Source organism: Helicoverpa armigera, chromosome 15 (assembly GCF_030705265.1).
Source record: "Helicoverpa armigera isolate CAAS_96S chromosome 15, ASM3070526v1, whole genome shotgun sequence".
In the NCBI taxonomy this organism is placed as follows: domain Eukaryota; kingdom Metazoa; phylum Arthropoda; class Insecta; order Lepidoptera; family Noctuidae; genus Helicoverpa; species Helicoverpa armigera.
This window is the reverse complement of record NC_087134.1, coordinates 10,291,235-10,311,383: the sequence shown is the minus strand read 5'-3', so window position 1 is coordinate 10,311,383 and position 20,149 is coordinate 10,291,235. Positions and strand designations below refer to the sequence as shown.

At 36.2% G+C, this 20,149-nt stretch overlaps 2 protein-coding genes across 2 annotated transcripts; both read left to right on the top strand.

The window, feature by feature from the left end:
- The first annotated feature begins 2,264 nt into the window (after positions 1-2,264).
- On the top strand, positions 2,265-4,160 carry LOC110379967 (pyroglutamyl-peptidase 1). The gene is made up of 3 exons (XM_021339813.3): positions 2,265-2,556; positions 2,752-2,987; positions 3,556-4,160. Exons 1-3 carry the CDS (start codon positions 2,317-2,319, stop codon positions 3,695-3,697), a joined length of 618 nt encoding a protein of 205 aa, XP_021195488.3. The 5' UTR covers positions 2,265-2,316; the 3' UTR covers positions 3,698-4,160.
- A 961-nt stretch (positions 4,161-5,121) lies between these two features.
- LOC110379966 (nose resistant to fluoxetine protein 6) lies at positions 5,122-19,868 on the top strand. Its single transcript, XM_064038082.1, has 12 exons — positions 5,122-5,586; positions 8,998-9,137; positions 12,692-13,025; positions 13,095-13,209; positions 13,665-13,752; positions 15,442-15,608; positions 16,039-16,224; positions 16,589-16,762; positions 17,081-17,231; positions 17,744-17,930; positions 18,606-18,748; positions 19,692-19,868. Exons 1-12 carry the CDS (start codon positions 5,517-5,519, stop codon positions 19,839-19,841), a joined length of 1,905 nt encoding a protein of 634 aa, XP_063894152.1. The 5' UTR covers positions 5,122-5,516; the 3' UTR covers positions 19,842-19,868.
- The last annotated feature ends 281 nt before the right edge of the window (positions 19,869-20,149 follow it).

Below are 20,149 nucleotides of genomic sequence, written 5' to 3'. Positions count from 1 at the left end.
CAAACATAGTTCGAGTCGAGTTCGCGAACAACAGTCGTGAACTCTATCTTAGTAGCCATGACGGCGCCGTTGGAAGTGGTCGATTGTGAAGTTATTAAAGCGCTTCGAACGCCGTCCATACAGAACACACTACAAGGATCGCCGCGAACATGTTTGACGAACAGAGTGTTCGATGTTCGATAGTGGTACGCACGTGCGAACCAAGTTGTTGCATATCATGTAACGCAACAAATTTGTTCGTACGTGCGTACGCGGCTTTATAACACCAGTTGTGACGAACCACCAAGGAATCGTTGCCACGGCACCGATTGAATTCGGTTAGTTATAGAAATGTATAGAATTTACAGAAATATACCTAAGCAAGTTAATACACGAGGTTTACCTGCTTATGGAAGTGAATACGTAGAAAGAGCAGCGTAATACCTTACCCATGTCCCACTTTTCATCTAAAACCTACTAAAAATGTCAGTCGTGTTTCACCGAAAAAATATGACCAATAAACCACGTCATTATCAAACAAGCAATTCCCTGGACCTGCCTGGATCTAAATGGACCTACTTCCCGAACTCGGTTAAAAGGCAGTCTATGTCCTATCTCAGACACTAGTCTATTTGTGTACCAACATTCAAATTGGTTCAGTATTTTCGGCGTGATAAGGATGACAGTTATCAATACAGTTTGTTTCCAAACGAACGTACTTTTCTTTCGACTTCTCTTCACAGCTATAGGGAACGAAGATCTTAGTAAGTAGGATGCCGTATATCATGTTTCTGGTAGTACTTGTATATCTAAAAATTATAGGTTGGTAAGTGTAATTAAAGTAAACTTTTCAGAATGCCTTTACCTATGTTTTTTAAGAAGTAAAAGAGAATATTGTGTACTAGCTTGTTTGACTGTTAAGACTCTTTAAGATGAATGCTTCAATTGATAAATAGATGCAGGGAAATTGAAGTAAGATTTTTTTAATGTTTTGTCTAGGTTAACATTTAGGAGCTGACATTATCAATACCATGATGAATGAAATACGTGATCACAAATCACACCACAATTACCTGTAGGTAATTCGATAAACTTTCGATTTACACTGTAACTTAGGTCATCATCATCCTCCGAGCCTTTTTTCCCAATCATGTTGGGGTCGGCTTCCAGTCTAACCGGGTTCAGCTGAGTACCAGTGCTTTACAAGAAGCGACTGCCTATCTGACCTCCTCAACCCAGTTACCCGGGCAACCCGATACCCCTTGGTTAGACTGGTGTCAGACTTACTGGCTTCTGACTACCCGTAACGACTGCCAAGGATGTTCAATGACAGCCGGGATCTACAGTTTAACGTGCCATCCGAAAGACAGTCAATGGTGTCTAAGATATACTTAGAAAGTACATACAAACTTAGAAAAGTTGCATTGGTACTTGCCTGACCTGGGATCGAACCCGCGCCCTCGTACTTGAGAGGTTGGTCCTTTACCCACTAGGCCACAGTAACTTTGGTAAAATTTTAAAAAATGTCCTGCTAAGTCTGTACTCACCCGACTGGAAAAACAAAAATATTTTTCGCGCGTATATTGTAGGTGCTTGTGTACGAGTATAAATATATTTTTCATTATTACGAGTATTTACTGGCGTCAAAACTGCGTAGCTACGTTACCCGTTGCGTCAGCTCACACGGGATTTAATCATAAATTACATTAATTAATATTACTAACTACAGTTTCTTTCTCCCAAACTGTTTTATCGTACGTAACATAAATGTAAAAGATGAAAGCCAACACATGTGCACCGTGCACTACCTTTTCCTTCACTATCACAGCCCGATGGGACGGCAATCCGACGACCGGAGAGAGATCAGGCGCGCAGGCCCGACAATAACGTGCTCTCCAACTTCGAGACTCCTCTGTGTTTATTTCACCCAGAAAGTTTCGGGATTCGAACCTAAGCTATTATGCTGTGCGGCTATTAGACCAACGAGGCATAATAGGACTGGAACACGCTGACGGGTTTCTGTGGCACCTTTTATCTCACAGTAAGTTATCATCCACAGTAATAATTAACAAAAGGCATTTCGAGGAAACATACATACGCTGGGATTTTGCGAACTATGTAATAGTATTACTATATACTTATATATTTTCCCTTTGATTAAATTAATTATTGAGGAAACATTAATTAATTCATTCATTACATTAAAAAGGGACACTTGATGACGTAGGGAATCACATAATTTATAAACATGGGGTTTTTAGGCGCCAATCATTCGGTGTTGAAGTTTCAGGGACAGTAGACGCTTCTGCTGAGGGCCTTATTTTGAAACCGTACAAGATGTGTTTCTATCCTATATTATTTGGAAGGAAGTTTCGTGAACCTAAAAGAGTATTAATTACTGGGTTTGGACCTTACCAACATGTTCCACATAATCGTAGTTGGGAAGGCGTATCGTCCATGGACAAGAACTACATTGAGACGAAAAATCAAATAATACTGTTGAAGGAGGAAATAGCAGTACGGTATCTTGATGTGGATTTGGTGGTCCCGGCGCTGTGGCGAGGTTTTCTACCCGATGTGAGTATAACAATAATTCCTACATTGTTTTACATAATTCAAAAGTATTTCAAAGATGCCATTTGCGCACTGCTATTAACAATGAAGGCAATACAATGACGTGTGGGTTGTCAAAAAAGTGGCAATGGATGGTCATATTCGCATGTATTTCACCATTCGCAGTACCTACCTTTCAATAAAATTTTATTTTTGCAGTTGACGATCCACGTTGGTGTGGCTGACACTAAAACCTTTCGTCTAGAAACAAACGCACGCAACACTGGTTACTACATACCAGATATTGAAGCGAAAATGCCCCGATCCAAGGAGATCGTGCCCGGAGGCCGTGCGAAGATAACCACGACTCTTGACGTGGAGTTAATCTGCGAGGAATTTAATAGGAAACCACCTGGACCAGGACTGAAGGCATCTGTTTCACATGATGCTGAATCGTATGTGTTATTTATTTTTAATTTTATTCATACTGTCTCATCATCACCGTTTAACATGCAAAGTTACTGGAGTTAGAAAAGTGACTCAAGAAGCTGTTCTTGCCTATACTGATAGCTATTAGGATAGAATCAGGCTCACCGTGCCCACAAAGACGAAGGGGCAACGCTGCGAAGTGCCAATCCCCTGGCTCAGAGCTGCTTTGTGATATTTTTAAACGACATGCCAAGCGTGAGCCATACTGATATGTACCATCCTACTAATATTATAAACGCGAAAGTTTGTATGTATGGATGTTTGTTACTCTTTCACGCAAAAACTACTGAATGGATTTTAATGAAACTTTACAATAATATAGCTTATACATCAGAATAACACATAGGCTACAATTTGTAAACATATTGTTCGAAATACTAAACCTGCGCAGACGAAGTCGCGGGCACCAGCTAGTTTAACTATATAACACTCAAAAAATCTAGTTTATTCAATATTTATTCAATTCTAGTTTTAATACTTAACAATTCTGTCCTTTAGAACTACTTAGATATTCATATAATGTATTTATTGCAGGTATCTCTGTGAGTACATCTACTACACATCGCTGTGTCGGGGCCCGGCTCTATTCGTTCACATTCCGCCAGAAATGTACTCGCGCGATGAAGTAGCTCAAGGCATTCAACGTATCTTAGAATTGTGTCTAAAACATATATAAAATAACTAAAAAAGTGTGCCTAATGAAATATGTAAAAACGAACCCGTCACAACTCAATTGTCTAGTCAGAACCGCCAAAAACATGGATTCATAAGAATTCGCGATATTATCTTTTTCTTCCTGCTACGTGTAGATATTTCTACATTGCTGTTCTTATTGTGAAGCGAAAATGTTTGTTAGTACCTTTATTCGTCACGAGCGAATTCAAGTATTATACTCACTAGTGTCTTCAAAAATTATCAAAAATTCTGACCATACGAATGCTACCTTATCCCTTTATTTTATCCGATTACGGGAAAAAGTCTCATCGGAAAGCGCGTGAAGCCGCGAGAAAGAGCTTGTTTATTATATTTTTGCTTTATTAATTTTCCAATCACATGTTTATTATATTGTAATTTGTATAGTTTGTAGAAGCTTTTACCTAAGATTTATATTGAATCGATTGCCAAATATTTAAATTCTTATAACTTATTTACCTAAGTATAAGAAGAATCGTATATTATTGCTCAATTTAGTCATATATAAGTTTTGTAACGAATAACAAAAATATATTTTATTATTAATAAATAATTTGTTCCATTCAATACATGTTAATTTTTTTCATTAATTCTGTCTTGCTGGACCCTCCTTTGTTCTTGCTGGAGCTTCTTTTTAACAAACCCGCAACCGGGACAGGCTATAAAATGCTTGATTACGACCCAAGACACACCGACAACATAAAATTAAATTTCAGATTTTCTTAAAACTTTGAAAATTTACAGTAGTTATATTGTTGGTAAACTTTGGGCCTACATGATGTAGGTATGTCGGCAATAGTTCCCTTAAGACAAAAGTGAAACCATGTAAAACACTGCTAAGTGGAACTTTTTTACCTTTTTAAAACAAGGAAGCATTCAGCAGCAACTTAAAGACAAATGGACCATAAACCAAGAAAAACTGGTACCATAAACAAAGGCAGGCATCAAACGACATTTTTTTCTTATTTCCTCGTGTACCTACATAGTACCCGTGATCTACATCCATTAATATAATAAGTACGTAAGTGGTTTGTAGAAGTATACTAGTGTGGCAACGTGATTGCGCTTGGAAATTAAAAGGAAAGCTAGACTTAAACTTTACTAGAATAAAAAATACCAGTTATAACTACTGACTGTTTTGTTGATCTGTTTTGTACCTGCTTTATTTTAAATCTAATTTAAAATGCAAGGACTTAAAGTTTACGTTTGGGAAATGTGAACAGACACGTACCATTATATACGTCGCTAAGTATTATTTTTGTAAGGGTACTTTCTTATGTCTATTTATTAATCAACAACAAACTTCTATATGTCGAAACAAACCAACAATGCGACATTCACGTCGACGTCAGAGCGGCTAGGTCGGATAGCTATGCAGATCAAACAAGGATATCATGCGTCTCAAATGACCACACTATCGTATACACACACTCGCAGTAGTGACACGTTAACCGCACTTATATTACATTTAACTTTGAACATTTAACTTTTATCTTACAGCCTCCTTTTAAAAAATTGTGCTCGTGCAAAAACACTAAAAAGTCTGCATTACAAAAAATAATTTTGCAACTGGCTGTTTAACTTATACCTTTAGCACGTTCGAAATTCAGAAATCAAATTCGTTTGACGTTTTGGTAAAAGTAATTTTGGCGGGATGTGGTGGTAATTGATTTCGTTATGTTTAAAAGTGAATAATTAGATTGTATTTAATTAAAATATTGCCTTTAATATTAAGTACAAATAATTAAGTCATATTTAGATAGGTAATTTTCTTTTGGAGTGCGGAAAAGTCTGTTGAGAAAATGTTTCAAATCCTTTTGATGTTGTTTGTGTTCGTCGGGAGGTCTGCAGCGGTCATCTATAAATTAAATGGTGAGTTAACTTCATATACTTTCTTTCTTTAAGTATTGAGTAAACTGTATTTTTACAGCCTTTTCTTTTTGTAATATAGAAATGTAAGTAGGCAACTGATTCCAGAAAAAAAATCACTAGTAGGTAGGTACTTACTCAATTTAGATTTTTTAGGTGATCCAATTTCAAAGTTACCTAATGGCGGAACTATCATTATGATGACGAATACCTCGTTGAAAAATCGAATGAATAATGATTAGGTATTTGGAATATACAGTAACTTATACTTGAGTATATATATGACTTTTTTTAATGTTAACATGCATACCTACAGTACTTATAAATACAGATTGAATATTTGGTTAAACTTATTTGTATTCTGAAAACTCTTTGGCAGTTCTTTCTTAAAATCATCATGACGCCAAAAACAATATTAATATTGGCTTCAACTGTAATCATATTCTTAGCAGTATATGATAGTAATTAATATGCAAATTACTTAATGGTTAATGGTCCTGCCAATCAAATCGAATTGAATAGTAATAAAATGTTATTTTATGTATCGAGGGACTAGGGACTGTCGAAGCGGTTATTCGAAGTGAACAACAAATGTTAAGTAAAAATCAGCCCTTAAGAGGCCCAGGGACCACCCGAACTCTAACTTTTATATATCCTAATTCATGCTATGTCAATGTAGTATGTACCAGTGTCTACTCAAAATTTGCATAACGATTGAACGGTAAGCTATGCATGTACTTTATGTAACTTTGCCAAAACACCTGTAGGTACCTAATACCGTGTCTCTGCAAATAAAGATTCTTATTCTTCTTCTTCGTATTCTAAATTTTACGAAGTAAATCTTTAAGAACTTACTTAAACAATGCTGAATAGTTAGTTTATTTAAACGCGTTAATCTTGGAAATGTACAAGTCCGATTTCGAAATATTTTAGCGTTAGGTAGCCCATTAACCGAGGAAGGCTGTACTTAGGTTTTTTATTCGGGTGCACGGAAAAGTTTCCCTACGGACGCGGGTAAAACCGCTGGCAGTTGCTAGTTAAAATAAGAAAATTGGCAAAAAAAGATGTTGCATTCGAATTTCCACTTTATAATTTTGGCATACGTTACTATTTAACTTAACCATATTTTCTAACCTTAGGCCTTACATAAACAAAGTAGGCCAACCAATAAATAGTGCTTCTGCATTCCGTCTCAGTACTTTATAATCTATTGCGGACTTTCTGCTCATCGTACCTTGAAAACAACCATTTTGTATTCAACCCAAGTACCAGAACACATCCTAAAAAGGTTCTAAACTAATAAAGAACAAAAGCAGTAAAGAGCCTCAGGAAGTTTTCGCAAAGACTAAGAAAATGATACAGAACTTATATTGCCATTGAACTGTAGTTCAAGTTCAAAATAATGGAGTGGACAGGAAAACTGAGTTTAATGTCGAGTCATTATGTGACTGTGATGACCTGCATGACGTTGAGAATGGGTGTTCAGGGTTATGACTTAGATGCCCGTGTTAGAACCTTGTAAATCTTGAGGTCCGGTCACAAATCTTTACATTACTGTTATGCAAATACATATGGCTCTTAATACCAAAATCTATTGACTAGGTTTGGCCAGAGTTTTCTTTCGCGTTTCGAGGGAACTGCTTCGCGCTCCCGAATAAAAAGTATAGCCTTTTTCAGTATATGGGCTATCTAATACTTAAAGAATTTTCCAGTAGTTCCTTTAGCGAGGTCAAGCGAACGAAATCTTCAGCTTGATTATATTCGTCCCTATAGATAACATAAGTAGATGGCGAATGTTTTCCTTTCAACCTGCGATTTCGGAAATCTCTAAACCAGCATATTACAGGGCCACAAAAAACTATAGCAAGCAACCAGGTTCACCTGTAGCTTTAATAATGACGTACCTGAGGCATATGAGGTCGCATATCCGTCTAGGATAAAAAATATGAATCAGACTAAACATCAGAATAGCGTCACAGTTCCAACGCATCTATCTTTTCGTACGTGCTTTGAATACTAAGTTATTTATACTTTTTTAGGGTTCCAAATCTATGGTGCTACTAAGCCTTTTCTGTCTGTCTGTCATCTGGCTGTACCCCGTGAACTGCGATAGTTAGACACTTTAAATCTTCACCGATACAGATACAGTTACACAGTTTGTTTACATTTCTTTAGATAGGTACAACACATAATTTTTGTGCTCGTTTTGATGACGCTACGGAACCCCCTTGCACGAATAAGACTCGCACTTTTTCGTTTTTTTTTCAAAGACATCATGACAACCTTATCTAAGTTAATCTTAAAAACCATAGATTTAGTTGAAAGTCCTCATATTTTAGCTAACTACGTCTGTTTTTTGCGTTTATGTCTTTCTAATGAAACGACGAGTCACATTTTCGGTATTTTCAGCTTCTTCATAAACTAACATTATATAAACGAAAGTTTCTTAAGATGGATCAGAATAACATACAGTCTGCTTTTTATCCCATTGAAGCTGTCTCGAGAAGCGGGTGAAACCAGTGGCGGAAGCTAGTTTAGTAAAAATGACACTTTTTGACCATTACATGTAATAAACGTAAACATAGTGTCCATGAAAGTTGTCCATGCTCATTTGTTAAACCTTGTCACCATTACACCATTTATTTAAATACAAATGACCAGATAAATTGCTTGTCCGAACAAATATTATCTTTAAAAAACAGACGGAAAAAATCTCCCTAATCTTTGGATGAATTTAACTTAATTCAAAACGATTTGCAAATACATATACAAAGACTAATAAGAATTAAAAGTATCATTTTAGCCCTAGATTAACGGCTAATAAAGTGAATCAATAAAATAATATAGTCTATTGCAACTTTACTGTCAAGTACACAATCCACACTACATAACTTACTGCAATGCATATTCAATCAATTATAAGATTAATACTCTTCTATCTACATATTAATAACGTCGCATGAAATTATAGCCTCATGTCATGTCATGTCGTATTTATAATGTTTTTTTTTTTTTGGGAAAACTAGTAAGATATAACTGTTTATCGCTCTTTATTCCTGAACTATCTGTTGCTTGTGGTTTCACTCGTGTCTCGTATGAACCAGTGTCAGTACCGGGATAAAATATAGCTTACATTACTTGGTGATAGTCTGGTTTCCCAACTGTGAAATATTTTTTCAGTGAAATGAGTTCATAATTTTCAGTCATTAGGTTACAAACGTACAAAAAAAGTTATCTTTATTATATTAGTACAGATATAGATTTTGTTAATAGAGCTGTAAAATCTGTAAACAGCATATTATATTTATGGCATGTTTGGATATAAAATTATCGACATTGATTATTTATTTATTGCATAAGATTATCAACTAGAATTCAACCGTAATTTACATACATACATATAATTTGTTTCAGTGAGCGAATACAACAAAATGCCGGCACTATACGACATGGATGACTACGAGGCTTGCATGGCGGAGGCGGGTGGCACGTATTGTGTTGTAGACGTCAATTTACATGAAGGGACCAATCCTGAACTCATGGATATGATACAGGTAACTGCTTTATTTTACACCAGAGCCAAAAAATGCATAAATCTCAGAAGCAAGGAATTACATTATCACAAGAAAGCGAGGCTACATACTTTTGGCTATAGGCTTCTTTTATCCGGGTGTGCGAAGTAGTTCCCATTAGCTGTGGATTAAGTTGACTTGTAGAGCGGCCGTTAATTGCGAAAAACTTGCCTTTTACTTGGGTTTGTTTCCACTGTAATCGAATATAGTCCACCCAACATTTGGGTACATCTAGTCCAGTGGATGACAGGTTCTGTCTTTCATAAAATCACAGGAGATCAATCACTATCAGACATTTAGCTCTATATTACAAACAGAACCGAGACTAGATGCTTTCCGAAGCAAATAACTTAAAATATTTTTTAATTGTCGTTACATAATTAATGAGGTAATTGTGCATAAATTAAAATACGATTTAGTAATTAAAACATCAACACCATATCATTTGCAAAGTTTTTACTTCTCAATAACATTTCTGGAGCTGTCATACAACAATTAGCGTTACTATTATAATTGTTCTTTTGTTTTTATGACACCAGTTATCTCGTTAAGGCAGTTATTTCTAATCAGATGCCAAGATTGCATCTTGTATGGAAAAAAGCCGTTTACGGAGTCTGTTAAGTAGGATACACTTAACAGACTCAGCTTGAACTGATCTTATTAGGAACCAAGAAGTAGATTTTTTTTTCTTTTTTTCTACTAAATAAACTAAGTATAACAGTAATCAAACAACAAAGTTAACCTTTTCCATAACTGGTAAAGAATAAAAATAAAAACATCGGAAACACTAACTCGTTTGTCTGGTCAGATTTTCGGGAACAGATAGTGCACTTGTATCTGCGCAAATGCTTTTGCACTATAATATGATATGTGTCCTGCGCAGCTGGCTGATCTCCTTAGAGAAAGGGCTGTCAATTCTTCCGAGTGCCATTATATGCAGGTACCTCTAAAATAAAGCAACAAATAAATTAAAACATAAAAAAAATATATAATATGTTTATATGAAAGAAGCAAAATGTTTTTTTGCGACATTATTATGGAAATATCAGAAAACGCAAGACGTTATGGCGGTCAGTGTTTATAATCGTTTCTGGTAAACAATTATATGTACGTGTTTTACTTATTAATTACGTTAAATGCATGTCCGTTCAGCATCATTGGGAAAACCTTTACGCGTGCCTTTCTGCATAACTTACTAATATTGCGATCGATGCAGACTGTAGCATATTTATCTTAAGAAGCTCATACTTTTAAACCAACACATTTCTTAATATTTATTCTTTCACTGAGCATTAAGACTAGCTATCCCTATACCATAGTTCATAACTAATCATTTACTTTTTACCCTGGCAACAATCTTGCAGGTATTCAAAAATTAAAACAAAAAGTTAGGTATTATGGTGAGGAAATTCAACAGAACGTTATAGGTAATGTCATTAACCAACTGGGTCTTGAAGGCCGAAGAAGTCATTGTACCTTTATCTTTAAAAGGAAAATGTGAACCAGTATAATTTTTTTTATTATTGCTTGGGGATCCACCTAGCCACTTCCTAATCCTTTGGGGTCGACTTTCAGTATCTATAGGGAATAGATGCAGCTGAATATCACTTTTTCACACGGAGCGTCGGCTTTTCCGCCCTAAAGCCTAAGATAGCCCAGCCTATAGAACTGTCAAGAAGTTTCAAAATCTAAGGCATAAGTATGTACGTTTAAACGGAAGCATGTTTAAAAATAAAACAAAAATGTTTTTATCTGATCCAAAGCATTTAAAATAGTTTACTTAATCTTTAAATTATGCCGCACGCAGAAGGAAAATGACAACTACAACATTATATACATAATTATATGCTTGCTCGCGCGGTTATAAACTGTCTGCTTATTTCATAAATATATAAATATCTTTATATGCTTTATATGCCTGTTTCTTGCTCCGAAAGAAACTAGTACTGCATACCTTTCATACTAATATGTTTGTATTTACTTTAGTATCTAGTTATTTGTTAGTAGTGAAAAAATATATAGAGTTGATGAACTTCTTATTGCCTGCGCATACAAATTAGCATACTATATTTCCTTACTTCCTTCAGTCGACAATTTCCATGTAGGCTCCCAGAAATAAAGGAAAGAATCTTTTATGCCACGAAAATAACTCGGAACGCAGGCAAAACCGCACGGAAAATCAAGCTAATAATATGATAATTGAATTAGAAAATATATACTCAATGCTCGTAAATGGCTATTGATACTTTTAATAGCAAGTTAGCTACAATACTTAATTACATTTTACAACCACACATAAATTGCGTTTATACAAATTATGTGCGAGTAAATACCTTAATAGTATCAGTTGTCAACAAAGACTACCTCTATGAATTTATATGTCTACTCGTATTGGTCACAAATCCTCGACTTTGTTTGGTAACTTTTACAAAGACAATATAAATTAAAGCCTTAATAAGTAGGTGCCACTCAATTTATCTGTAGGTTTTGGAATATTTTAGTGGAACTCTTCAGCTTTATAATGTTAATTTAGATTTTCTGTCATAGGTATATGTACAGATCATAGATTGGTGCGTTTCAGCCATTGAGTTTTATTCAACTACATTGAATGACAAACGTAACGCAAATTATCCCAGTGCTTATAATATGAATGTCAGTTTTCCGCAGTTTGCTTATTAAAATTACTATACTTAGCAGGATAATTATTTTTTAGCCGTAAATGACTTTTACGAGGTTTAATTAATTAGTACTGTAGTTATTACGTACAAATCTGACGTGACGTCTACATAAATAACCCATTTCTGTTCGTCACAACCATTTTGTTGTTAGGTCGTATGTATAAACAATTAACTTTATTGTTATTGTCGCGTAAATGACGTGTGAAATTATGAAGCCGTGGTGCACCTACCTACCTACAAGGGGTTATGGATCTTCAATAAGTGGAGAATAATATGAACATTCTAATCCAACCAACTAGCAACGCGAATCCTTACTTAGATTCTGAAAATTGTATTTTTAGACACCCAAAAAAGAAATATATTGATAGAAACGTCTCGATAAATCCGAAGTATTGTGATCAGGAATAAAAAAATTACTAGTTTACTATCCCTATCTGTAGATAAGCCCATAATAATAATTATATCTATTTGTAATTAATTTAAACAACTTAATTACGATGTTGATAGTTATAGGTGCTAATTATTATAAGCTCACAGCCTCCGAGGCAGAGGTCCGGTGACCCTTCATACAATAGAGCGTAATTGTCGACGTAAATGTCTCCTGTTAATTATATAGTTTTTAATAAATAAAGCAATCTTAACCAGTGTTTACAGTTGTTATGATTGTCATGCACTTATCTATTATTACGTAAAGCTAATATTTAATTACTGTTTTGTAACGGTACTATGATATCCTAGAATATTCTAAGTAAACAATGCATATCAAATCTCTTGCTTATTTAAATATCCTTCTCATTGTGTATAAGTTTTCGAGCAAGTCCAAAGTGAAAATGTAATAATGATGATGTTTATTTTCAGGGTTATTCAGAGCACAAAATGAAACACTTCAACCACACACAAATTCACCGAGCTGTATGTGTAACAAAAACATGTAAAGATTTCTTAAGATCTCCCAACACAAATTCAACGTGGGACCTAAGACAGACCCTTGAGGAATGCCTCAATAATTCCTTATATTCTCAATACAGATTAGAAGGAAAAATTGATGGCATACAGTATTGCAAAAGAGAAGGGGAGAGTGAGAATATAGATTATTCTGATGTAATAATGGCTGTGGTTTATATAGTTTTAATTATGCTTAACGTTGTCGGAAGCCTGTACGATGTCTTATTGTGCAAGGAGGAGAAAACAGGTTCGTTATACTTTCGAAATAAATAACTAAAGCTAATTTGGGTTGTGATTTATTATGATTATTTTTCAGGGAATCCATATTTACTAGCATTCTCTTTGCGAAGAAATTGGAGTAGACTTATAGCGCCAAATAACAGTGGGCAGGAACCACGGTTGGAAAGACTGAAACAATTCCATGGGTTAAGGTAAAATATTTTTCTAAGCTACTAACTAGAAATCCCTGTGGGTAGTAAGCACGTCATATTCATTATCGAAACGCCTGTCGTCATATGGCAGTTACTGACACAGTTTAGTTTTTTTGCTTCATGCTAATAATTGTCACGTAGGCACGGCATTAACCCTTTTTAAGTTTAAGCTCTTTCTTAAAGCTTTGAAGTTGTGTGTTTGAAGTGGCTGTTAGTCAAACTATCTCTTTTTCTTATGCGCGAAGCATCAAATGATTGATTCCGATCAGCAAAGTTATTCGACAAGAGCTGTGTTATTTTAATTCTCTAGTAGTCTACACAACTTCGACTTGCCAAAAATATTTGACGATAATTGTACACAAAGATGTGAATGGAATAAAGAACTTGTGTTCAGGTTAATAAAATAAGCTGTGATCTATTTATATTTCGTTCATATTTCGTTCGTTTCATTTCAGGACTATGACGATGTTTTGTGTGTTCTTTTCACACACAACGCTTATAATGTCATTCTCCTACGTGGATAATCCGCTGTACATCGAAACGGTAAGATATAATTCATTTTCTGATATTATTTTCTTACTTTATTATCTTATTATATTCTTTTGGGATTTGTGTTCCACATTCCATCGATGTCACCCACATTCTGAAGAAACTTTCCTTGGCAACTGGATTTAACCTAGAAAACTTAGAATTAGTTCTGACTCCATACCGTACATGTACTCAATGAGATTAGCGATTTGGAAATACGGAAAATCAATTATTGACTCAGCACAAGACTTAAATAGAATAGGGAATTTTGCCATTAATTAAGAAGGTATTTGACGCTGATAATTTTAATTATTTTCGTGTTAAACTATGGCGTTTACCTTTAATGGCTATCTTTCATGGAATTGACGCATAGAACAGTTATTTTCAGGTCAATTTAGTCATAACTTTAAAGTGTACTGATCTTAAACAAAATACTTGTATCTTGTAATGAGGAAAATTTAATTATTTTTCTGCTTGAACCTAAGTAATTAATTCATGAATCAATTTAAACGAAACCGCAAGCTAACCACAAGCTTTTGAATTGAGGTTGAATTTTATAGGATGTTCTTCGGGAAATATAATTTGATATACTTACACGTGGAAACTATCTGTAATACACCAAAGTTACATTCTAAATACTTCAGAAACATCACTTTTGCCGGAATAGAGCTCTCGAAAAGAGAATTCCTAGATTCTCTTCTACGTCTTCACTCTTCTACGAAATTACAACGTGAAGGCTCTAACTAAGGGAATCAATAAGTTTGGGACATTCGGAGGTGATTTCTGGATCTAGCGATTGGATTTTGAAAAGTAAATAATATTCCTTAAAATTGTTTATCACAAAATATTTAAAAGGTATCCCTTGTACAATGAATACTATCCAATTCCGCATAACAACAAACCTTGGCACGGACGCCCTTTGCATCCATTCTTTTTAGTTTATGTTTCTACCTACATTATTATGATAATAAGTGGTTGTAAACTATTAATTAAGGAAATAGATCATTTTCTGTTATTAGCCTGGTCAACTGATGGTTAACTTTAACTGTGTATCATTGTTTGTGCGTATTTTATATTTATTGCTGTTAAAGTTTATGGTCATAATGTGTGCAAAGCTTACTAACTTTGCTTTAATTGATTACTTACATACACTTTTGCCTGCATCCCAAGGATTTTTCTTTAGGCAGGACATAATATAATACATTTGGGAGCAATAAAATCGCAACCTTTATATAAACAACAATAATTAACCTTTATGTGTACAACCAAGCTCGCATTTATATATTATATACCATGTTTTCGTTTCCTTTATCGCCTATAAGATATGTATGAGCATTACACAGTTAATCACTTTTGCGCTTGGCGAATAAGCGATTACATTATTAGCGTCTTCATCCTGCCTGGAAATTAAATATTCAATGTATTGGTAATTCCATCCATGCCAAAACTTATTCGAAATTTTCTCAATTTCTACCGCTAAACCGTCAGTTGCACAAAGCTCTATTAAAATTAAAGCTTCATTAAATCTATTGCTATCACTTTTTATGTGGTTGTCAAAGAAAGTGTCATCAATGGATTTAAAGTAGCATTAACTTTAATGGAGCTTAGTGCAACTGTCGGAAAGCAGTCGAACGAGATATGTATCAGTTTCTCAAACATAAGATTCTTAAGTTTCACTAATCCTCATGTTCTGGAACATTCCAGTCGTACGAGGATCCTCTGAAGCAGATCCTGTTCAACGGCAGCCTGGTGACGCACACGTTCTTCGTGATGTCCAGCTTCCTCCTCGCGTACAACTTCCAGCTGTACGCGGAGAAACATCCTGTTAGCTGGTGGCAGTTCCCGAAGGGCATTCTGCTGAGGTGGCTCAGGTATGTTATCATCTGAATAGAAAATGATCCTGAAAACCAGATGTAGCTGAGTACCAGTGTGCCACATAGAGCGATTGCCTATCTGACCTAGGTTTATTGTTACTTATAGGTATCAAAATTATATTCACGGATTAATTGTCTTATTGGTTTCTGTAGGTAAAAGTCTCAATATTTAGAAAAGAATATTGAGCAAATGTTGTAAGAAGCTAATGCCTTTTCTATTCCATACAATATCTACTAACTGCATACTCTTTTCCTTCTTGTCTCAATCTATCCAAAGGTTGTACACATACAACCATTACCTATTTTAATTAGTTTAACTGACTTCCCAATAAAGAGGAGGTTCTCATTCGGCTTTTACTTTTTGGTCATTACTTGCTGTACCTAATAGACGATTTATTTATTTTCTTTCCTCCTTTTTTGTTTTCAGACTGACCCCAACCTACGCGTTAGTAATGTTCTCGATAGCGACGTGGATGCGGCACGGGTACCAGGGCCCGCTGTGGCAGCTGGTGGTGACGAGCGAGGCCAACGCGTGTCGCCAGTACTGGTGGGCGCAGCTGCTCTACGTCAACAACTACGTGTATGACGACGCCTTCTGCATGCCGCAGACTTGGTGAGACTATAATTATTATTTATTTTGCACACCAACGACATTACACTATCTAGGATTCCAGACATTTTGAATGTTGGGATAAGTTGCTAGATAGCTGGTACGATATTTTACTTGACATGACATATCCCAAAGTTAGTCAAATGTTTTGCATTCCTTGCGGTATTACGCGGTGTTGATAGCAAAAATTTAATCACCCATTTCTTGATTGATTTTTATAACTTCATTTTAATATTTTTTTGGCCTATTTACTGTATCCCTGATAGACACAGCCAAAAAGAACACCATGCTACTTGCAGCTATTGTATTCATAATACCATACAAACTATTAAAATTAAACCTGACTAATAAATCCAAAATCTTCCAGGTACCTAGCAGCAGACACGCAACTCTTCATCATGGGTCTACTAGTATGTGTGGTAGCCCGTACATGTAAGACTCGTGCCATACTGCTGACGTCACTGTTCGTGTTAGCACTAGCGCTGGTCGCAGGACACACATACTTCCAGGACCTGGAGGCTGTGGTTATACAGTCGCCTGAGTAAGTCTAATAAGGGAAAAATTTTCATGGTTTTTTTAATTAAGTTTCGTCAATTTACGATTGAAGCACCTTATGTATAGAAATTTTAACCACCGTGATGTTACCAAGGCAATATCTAAGACTCAGATTCTAGATCTATAAAAAAATATATATATTCTTTAAACCTAGGATTAGGTTCTCACTAATCCATCGATGCGATGTATCTCTCAACGTTTTTAATTTCAATAAGCAGTAGAATTTTTTGAAAGTCACCAGACTCCTTGGCCAGACCTTATTTCCATGGGTCCTCTTTCTCTTATTTTCTTCTTAACGTTCCAGATCGTACCGCAACCTGTACGCTTCAGACTCTACGTTCCGGCTGCTGTACATCCGCGGCCACACCAACATGTCCACCTACCTGCTGGGGCTGGCGGGGGGCTTCCTCGCATACCACTGTCAGACCAACAACATTCATATGGACAAGTACAAGGTATAGTGGGAAGTAGACCCTTACCGGGATAATGACGACGTATGAAGAAATTACTGTCCGTGTTAAAAGCATAGTGAAAATGAGGAATTTGATTAATCACCAAAAAAAACAAGTACTTAGATTTAAAGGGTTCCTTTTTTGTGTATATCTTCCTAGGCAGTGCCCGGGTAACTGGGTTGAGGAGGTCAGATAGGGCAGTCGCTCCTTGTAAAGCACTGGTACTTAGCTACATCCGGTTAGACTGGAAGCCGACCCCAACATAGTTGGGAAAAAGGCTCGGAGGATGATGATTCCTAGGTAGACCAAATGAAAACATTGATTTAATGAAACTAAACGAAATGAAAACAAAAAGCAAAAAATGCTTTACTTAGCAATTTGTTCTAAGAACCCTATAGTCAGACCTGTACATATCTTTGTATGCATTAAATAATTATAGGATGACATTTTCCTCTATTGCATGAACTCCTTTTACCATACCACCTACATTCATCCTTCCTTTCTTCCTTTTGCAGAAGTACCGTTGGGCCATGTGGCTCGTCTTCCCTCTCGGCGTGGCCGTCATTCTCTCCGGCGGGTTGTTCTACTTCGACAGCGGCCGCGGCCCCGCGCTTTACCGCGTCATGTACGCCACGGCGTATAAACCTGTGTTCCAACTGCTGGTTGTGAGTCTTATACTGGGCTGCATCTTCAAGTTTGAATGTAAGTTCATTAAAGATAGCTAATGTAGGGTATAATAATGAAGATGAAACTGTGATGACATACGTACGATACAGAGACGTGGTCGCTAACGATGGTTTTATGCATGATGTATGTGTATTTATATTTTCAATGGAAGGGCCCATTGTTGCATGAAATAAAGAAATAAATAATAAGGAAACTAAAGGCCCTTAGAGAGCAATACAAAAGGCTGCGTTAGAATTTTCTCTGCAAGATCTAATCAGAAATGAACTTCAGCGCGAACAATTGCAAACTAAAGATGAAGTGGCAAAAGACATATAGCTCGCAGAACGGATGGCCGATGGGGCAGATAAGTCGAGTGGCGACCACGACCCGTGAGACGCAGCATCGGCAAGGAGCCCAACGGATGATCTGGTCTGAGGTCACAGGGAAACAGTTGATGTTGGTTGGGCGAGGCCTTTGTCCAACAGTGGACATCTTTCCGCCAGTAACACGGCGGTAATGAAATAGATTCCACTAAATGTCAGGGTTGTTAGAACAAGTTTCCTAGTTCAAGATTCAAAATATTTATTGGAAAAATTTTGTCAAAAACTTGGTGTCCTTGCCTTAATAAAACCAGTACTTTTATTAGTTGCTTCTTAATTTGGGAGAAGATAAGAAGCATCCTGAATTTTCTGGTAATATTTTTCTTCACAGCGGTGTACCGAGGTATTATAGAATGGCGAGGCTGGACATGGACTGGTCGTGTGTCATACAGTGCCTTCCTTCTGCACACGTTGTTCCAGCGCGGCCTGGTCGGTGCTCAGGTGCAGCCCATACACATGTCCGACTACTGCGTGGTATGGCTTACAACTTATTTATTTATATATCCATAAGATCCATAAGATTCATCTGCCAAGCCTTTTCCCAACTAAGTTGTGGCTGGCTCTCGGTCTCATAAGAAGTAGTTTAGTTCCAGTGTTTTACAAAGAGCGAGTGCTTGTCTGACCTCCTAAACCCAGCTATCCGGGCAACCTGTAACCCCTTGGTTGGTTGTCAGACTTTCCGGCTTCTGACTACGTAACGTCTGCCAAAGATTTTCATTATGACGACCGTCGGCAATGTTTAGGGATACCGAATTTTTTCTGCAGTAGATAGCTGACAATTGTCAAGGGAAAATAGCATTTTTTGTACTGGCTGACAGGATTGTTAACTGCACCACAAAACGGACAGACTATAAATCCTTTGGAAATGTCAAAACGACAATTATTTCCCCCTTCAAAGTGCATTCATTAGTTATAATGTAACCTTTGGACCAATGTCATATTATTACGCAAATATCACGACAACAAACTTCATTAACACGGCAATAAATAATATTTAGCTATGGATTTTATTTTCTTAAAACTATGTTTCCATTTATAATCGAAAGACAAACAACTTGCCACTAAACTTGCAATCTTGTTAGATATTATTATTTACCTGTAGAATATAATTGTTTACTGTACATATGTTGTAATTTATATTAGACTAGCTGTACCCCGCGGTTTCATCCGCATCCCGAGTTTTTTTTTTATTAAATAAAAAGTATCATATGTTCATTCTAGTACCACCAAGAATAAGTGTACAAAGTGTCATGATGATCGGTTAGCTATAAAGCTTGCTTCGCTTTCAAACAGAAATAGGATTATTAAGTATGATACTTACTAGTATGTTCAGAATATATTAACGGTCGTTTTATTTGTGTAATAGGCTAGGAGTTCATACCCTAGCTAATAATATTGACTATAATGTCCTGTGTAGATGACAGTGCTGGCGGGCACGATCTTCCTGACGTACCTGTGCGCGTGCGCGCTGTGGCTCGGCGCCGAGGCGCCCGCCGCCGCGCTCGTGCGACAAGCGCTCTCTCCTCCCAAGAAGGAGAAGGAAGGACAAGATGTTACGAAAGTCTAAATAAATGACGATAAATAAAGTGTTTGAAATCGTTGTTTTTTTTTTAAATTTCCCTCTTTTTGCAAATCGTCAAAATCGAAATTGTAGCGAAAAGTATTGTCAGATTACGGACTAAAACCTACCTCTATGTTCCTTCTGCCTGCGTGCCCTTTAACAAGCACGGTAGCTTTCTTACAATCCCCCAGAAATATTGTCATAAACACTCTAAAAGTAGCTATTCTTACAAGTCTCCTTCAATTACTTTTAACAATTTATTTAAAAACGCAAACTATGACGCTATTAAGATACTTTTATTTAAGCCTGAATAA

What these genes read in the sequence shown, in the direction of transcription:
- LOC110379967 (XM_021339813.3), top strand. Translation starts at nt 2,317, where the DNA reads ATGTGTTTCTATCCTATATTATTTGGAAGGAAGTTTCGTGAACCTAAA. An exon ending in GGCGAGGTTTTCTACCCGAT is followed by an intron (nt 2,557 to 2,751) that starts GTGAGTATAACA and finishes TTATTTTTGCAG; the next exon opens with TTGACGATCCACGTTGGTGT. An exon ending in GTTTCACATGATGCTGAATC is followed by an intron (nt 2,988 to 3,555) that starts GTATGTGTTATT and finishes TATTTATTGCAG; the next exon opens with GTATCTCTGTGAGTACATCT.
- LOC110379966 (XM_064038082.1), top strand. Translation starts at nt 5,517, where the DNA reads ATGTTTCAAATCCTTTTGATGTTGTTTGTGTTCGTCGGGAGGTCTGCA. An exon ending in GGTCATCTATAAATTAAATG is followed by an intron (nt 5,587 to 8,997) that starts GTGAGTTAACTT and finishes AATTTGTTTCAG; the next exon opens with TGAGCGAATACAACAAAATG. An exon ending in GTGCAAGGAGGAGAAAACAG is followed by an intron (nt 13,026 to 13,094) that starts GTTCGTTATACT and finishes ATTATTTTTCAG; the next exon opens with GGAATCCATATTTACTAGCA.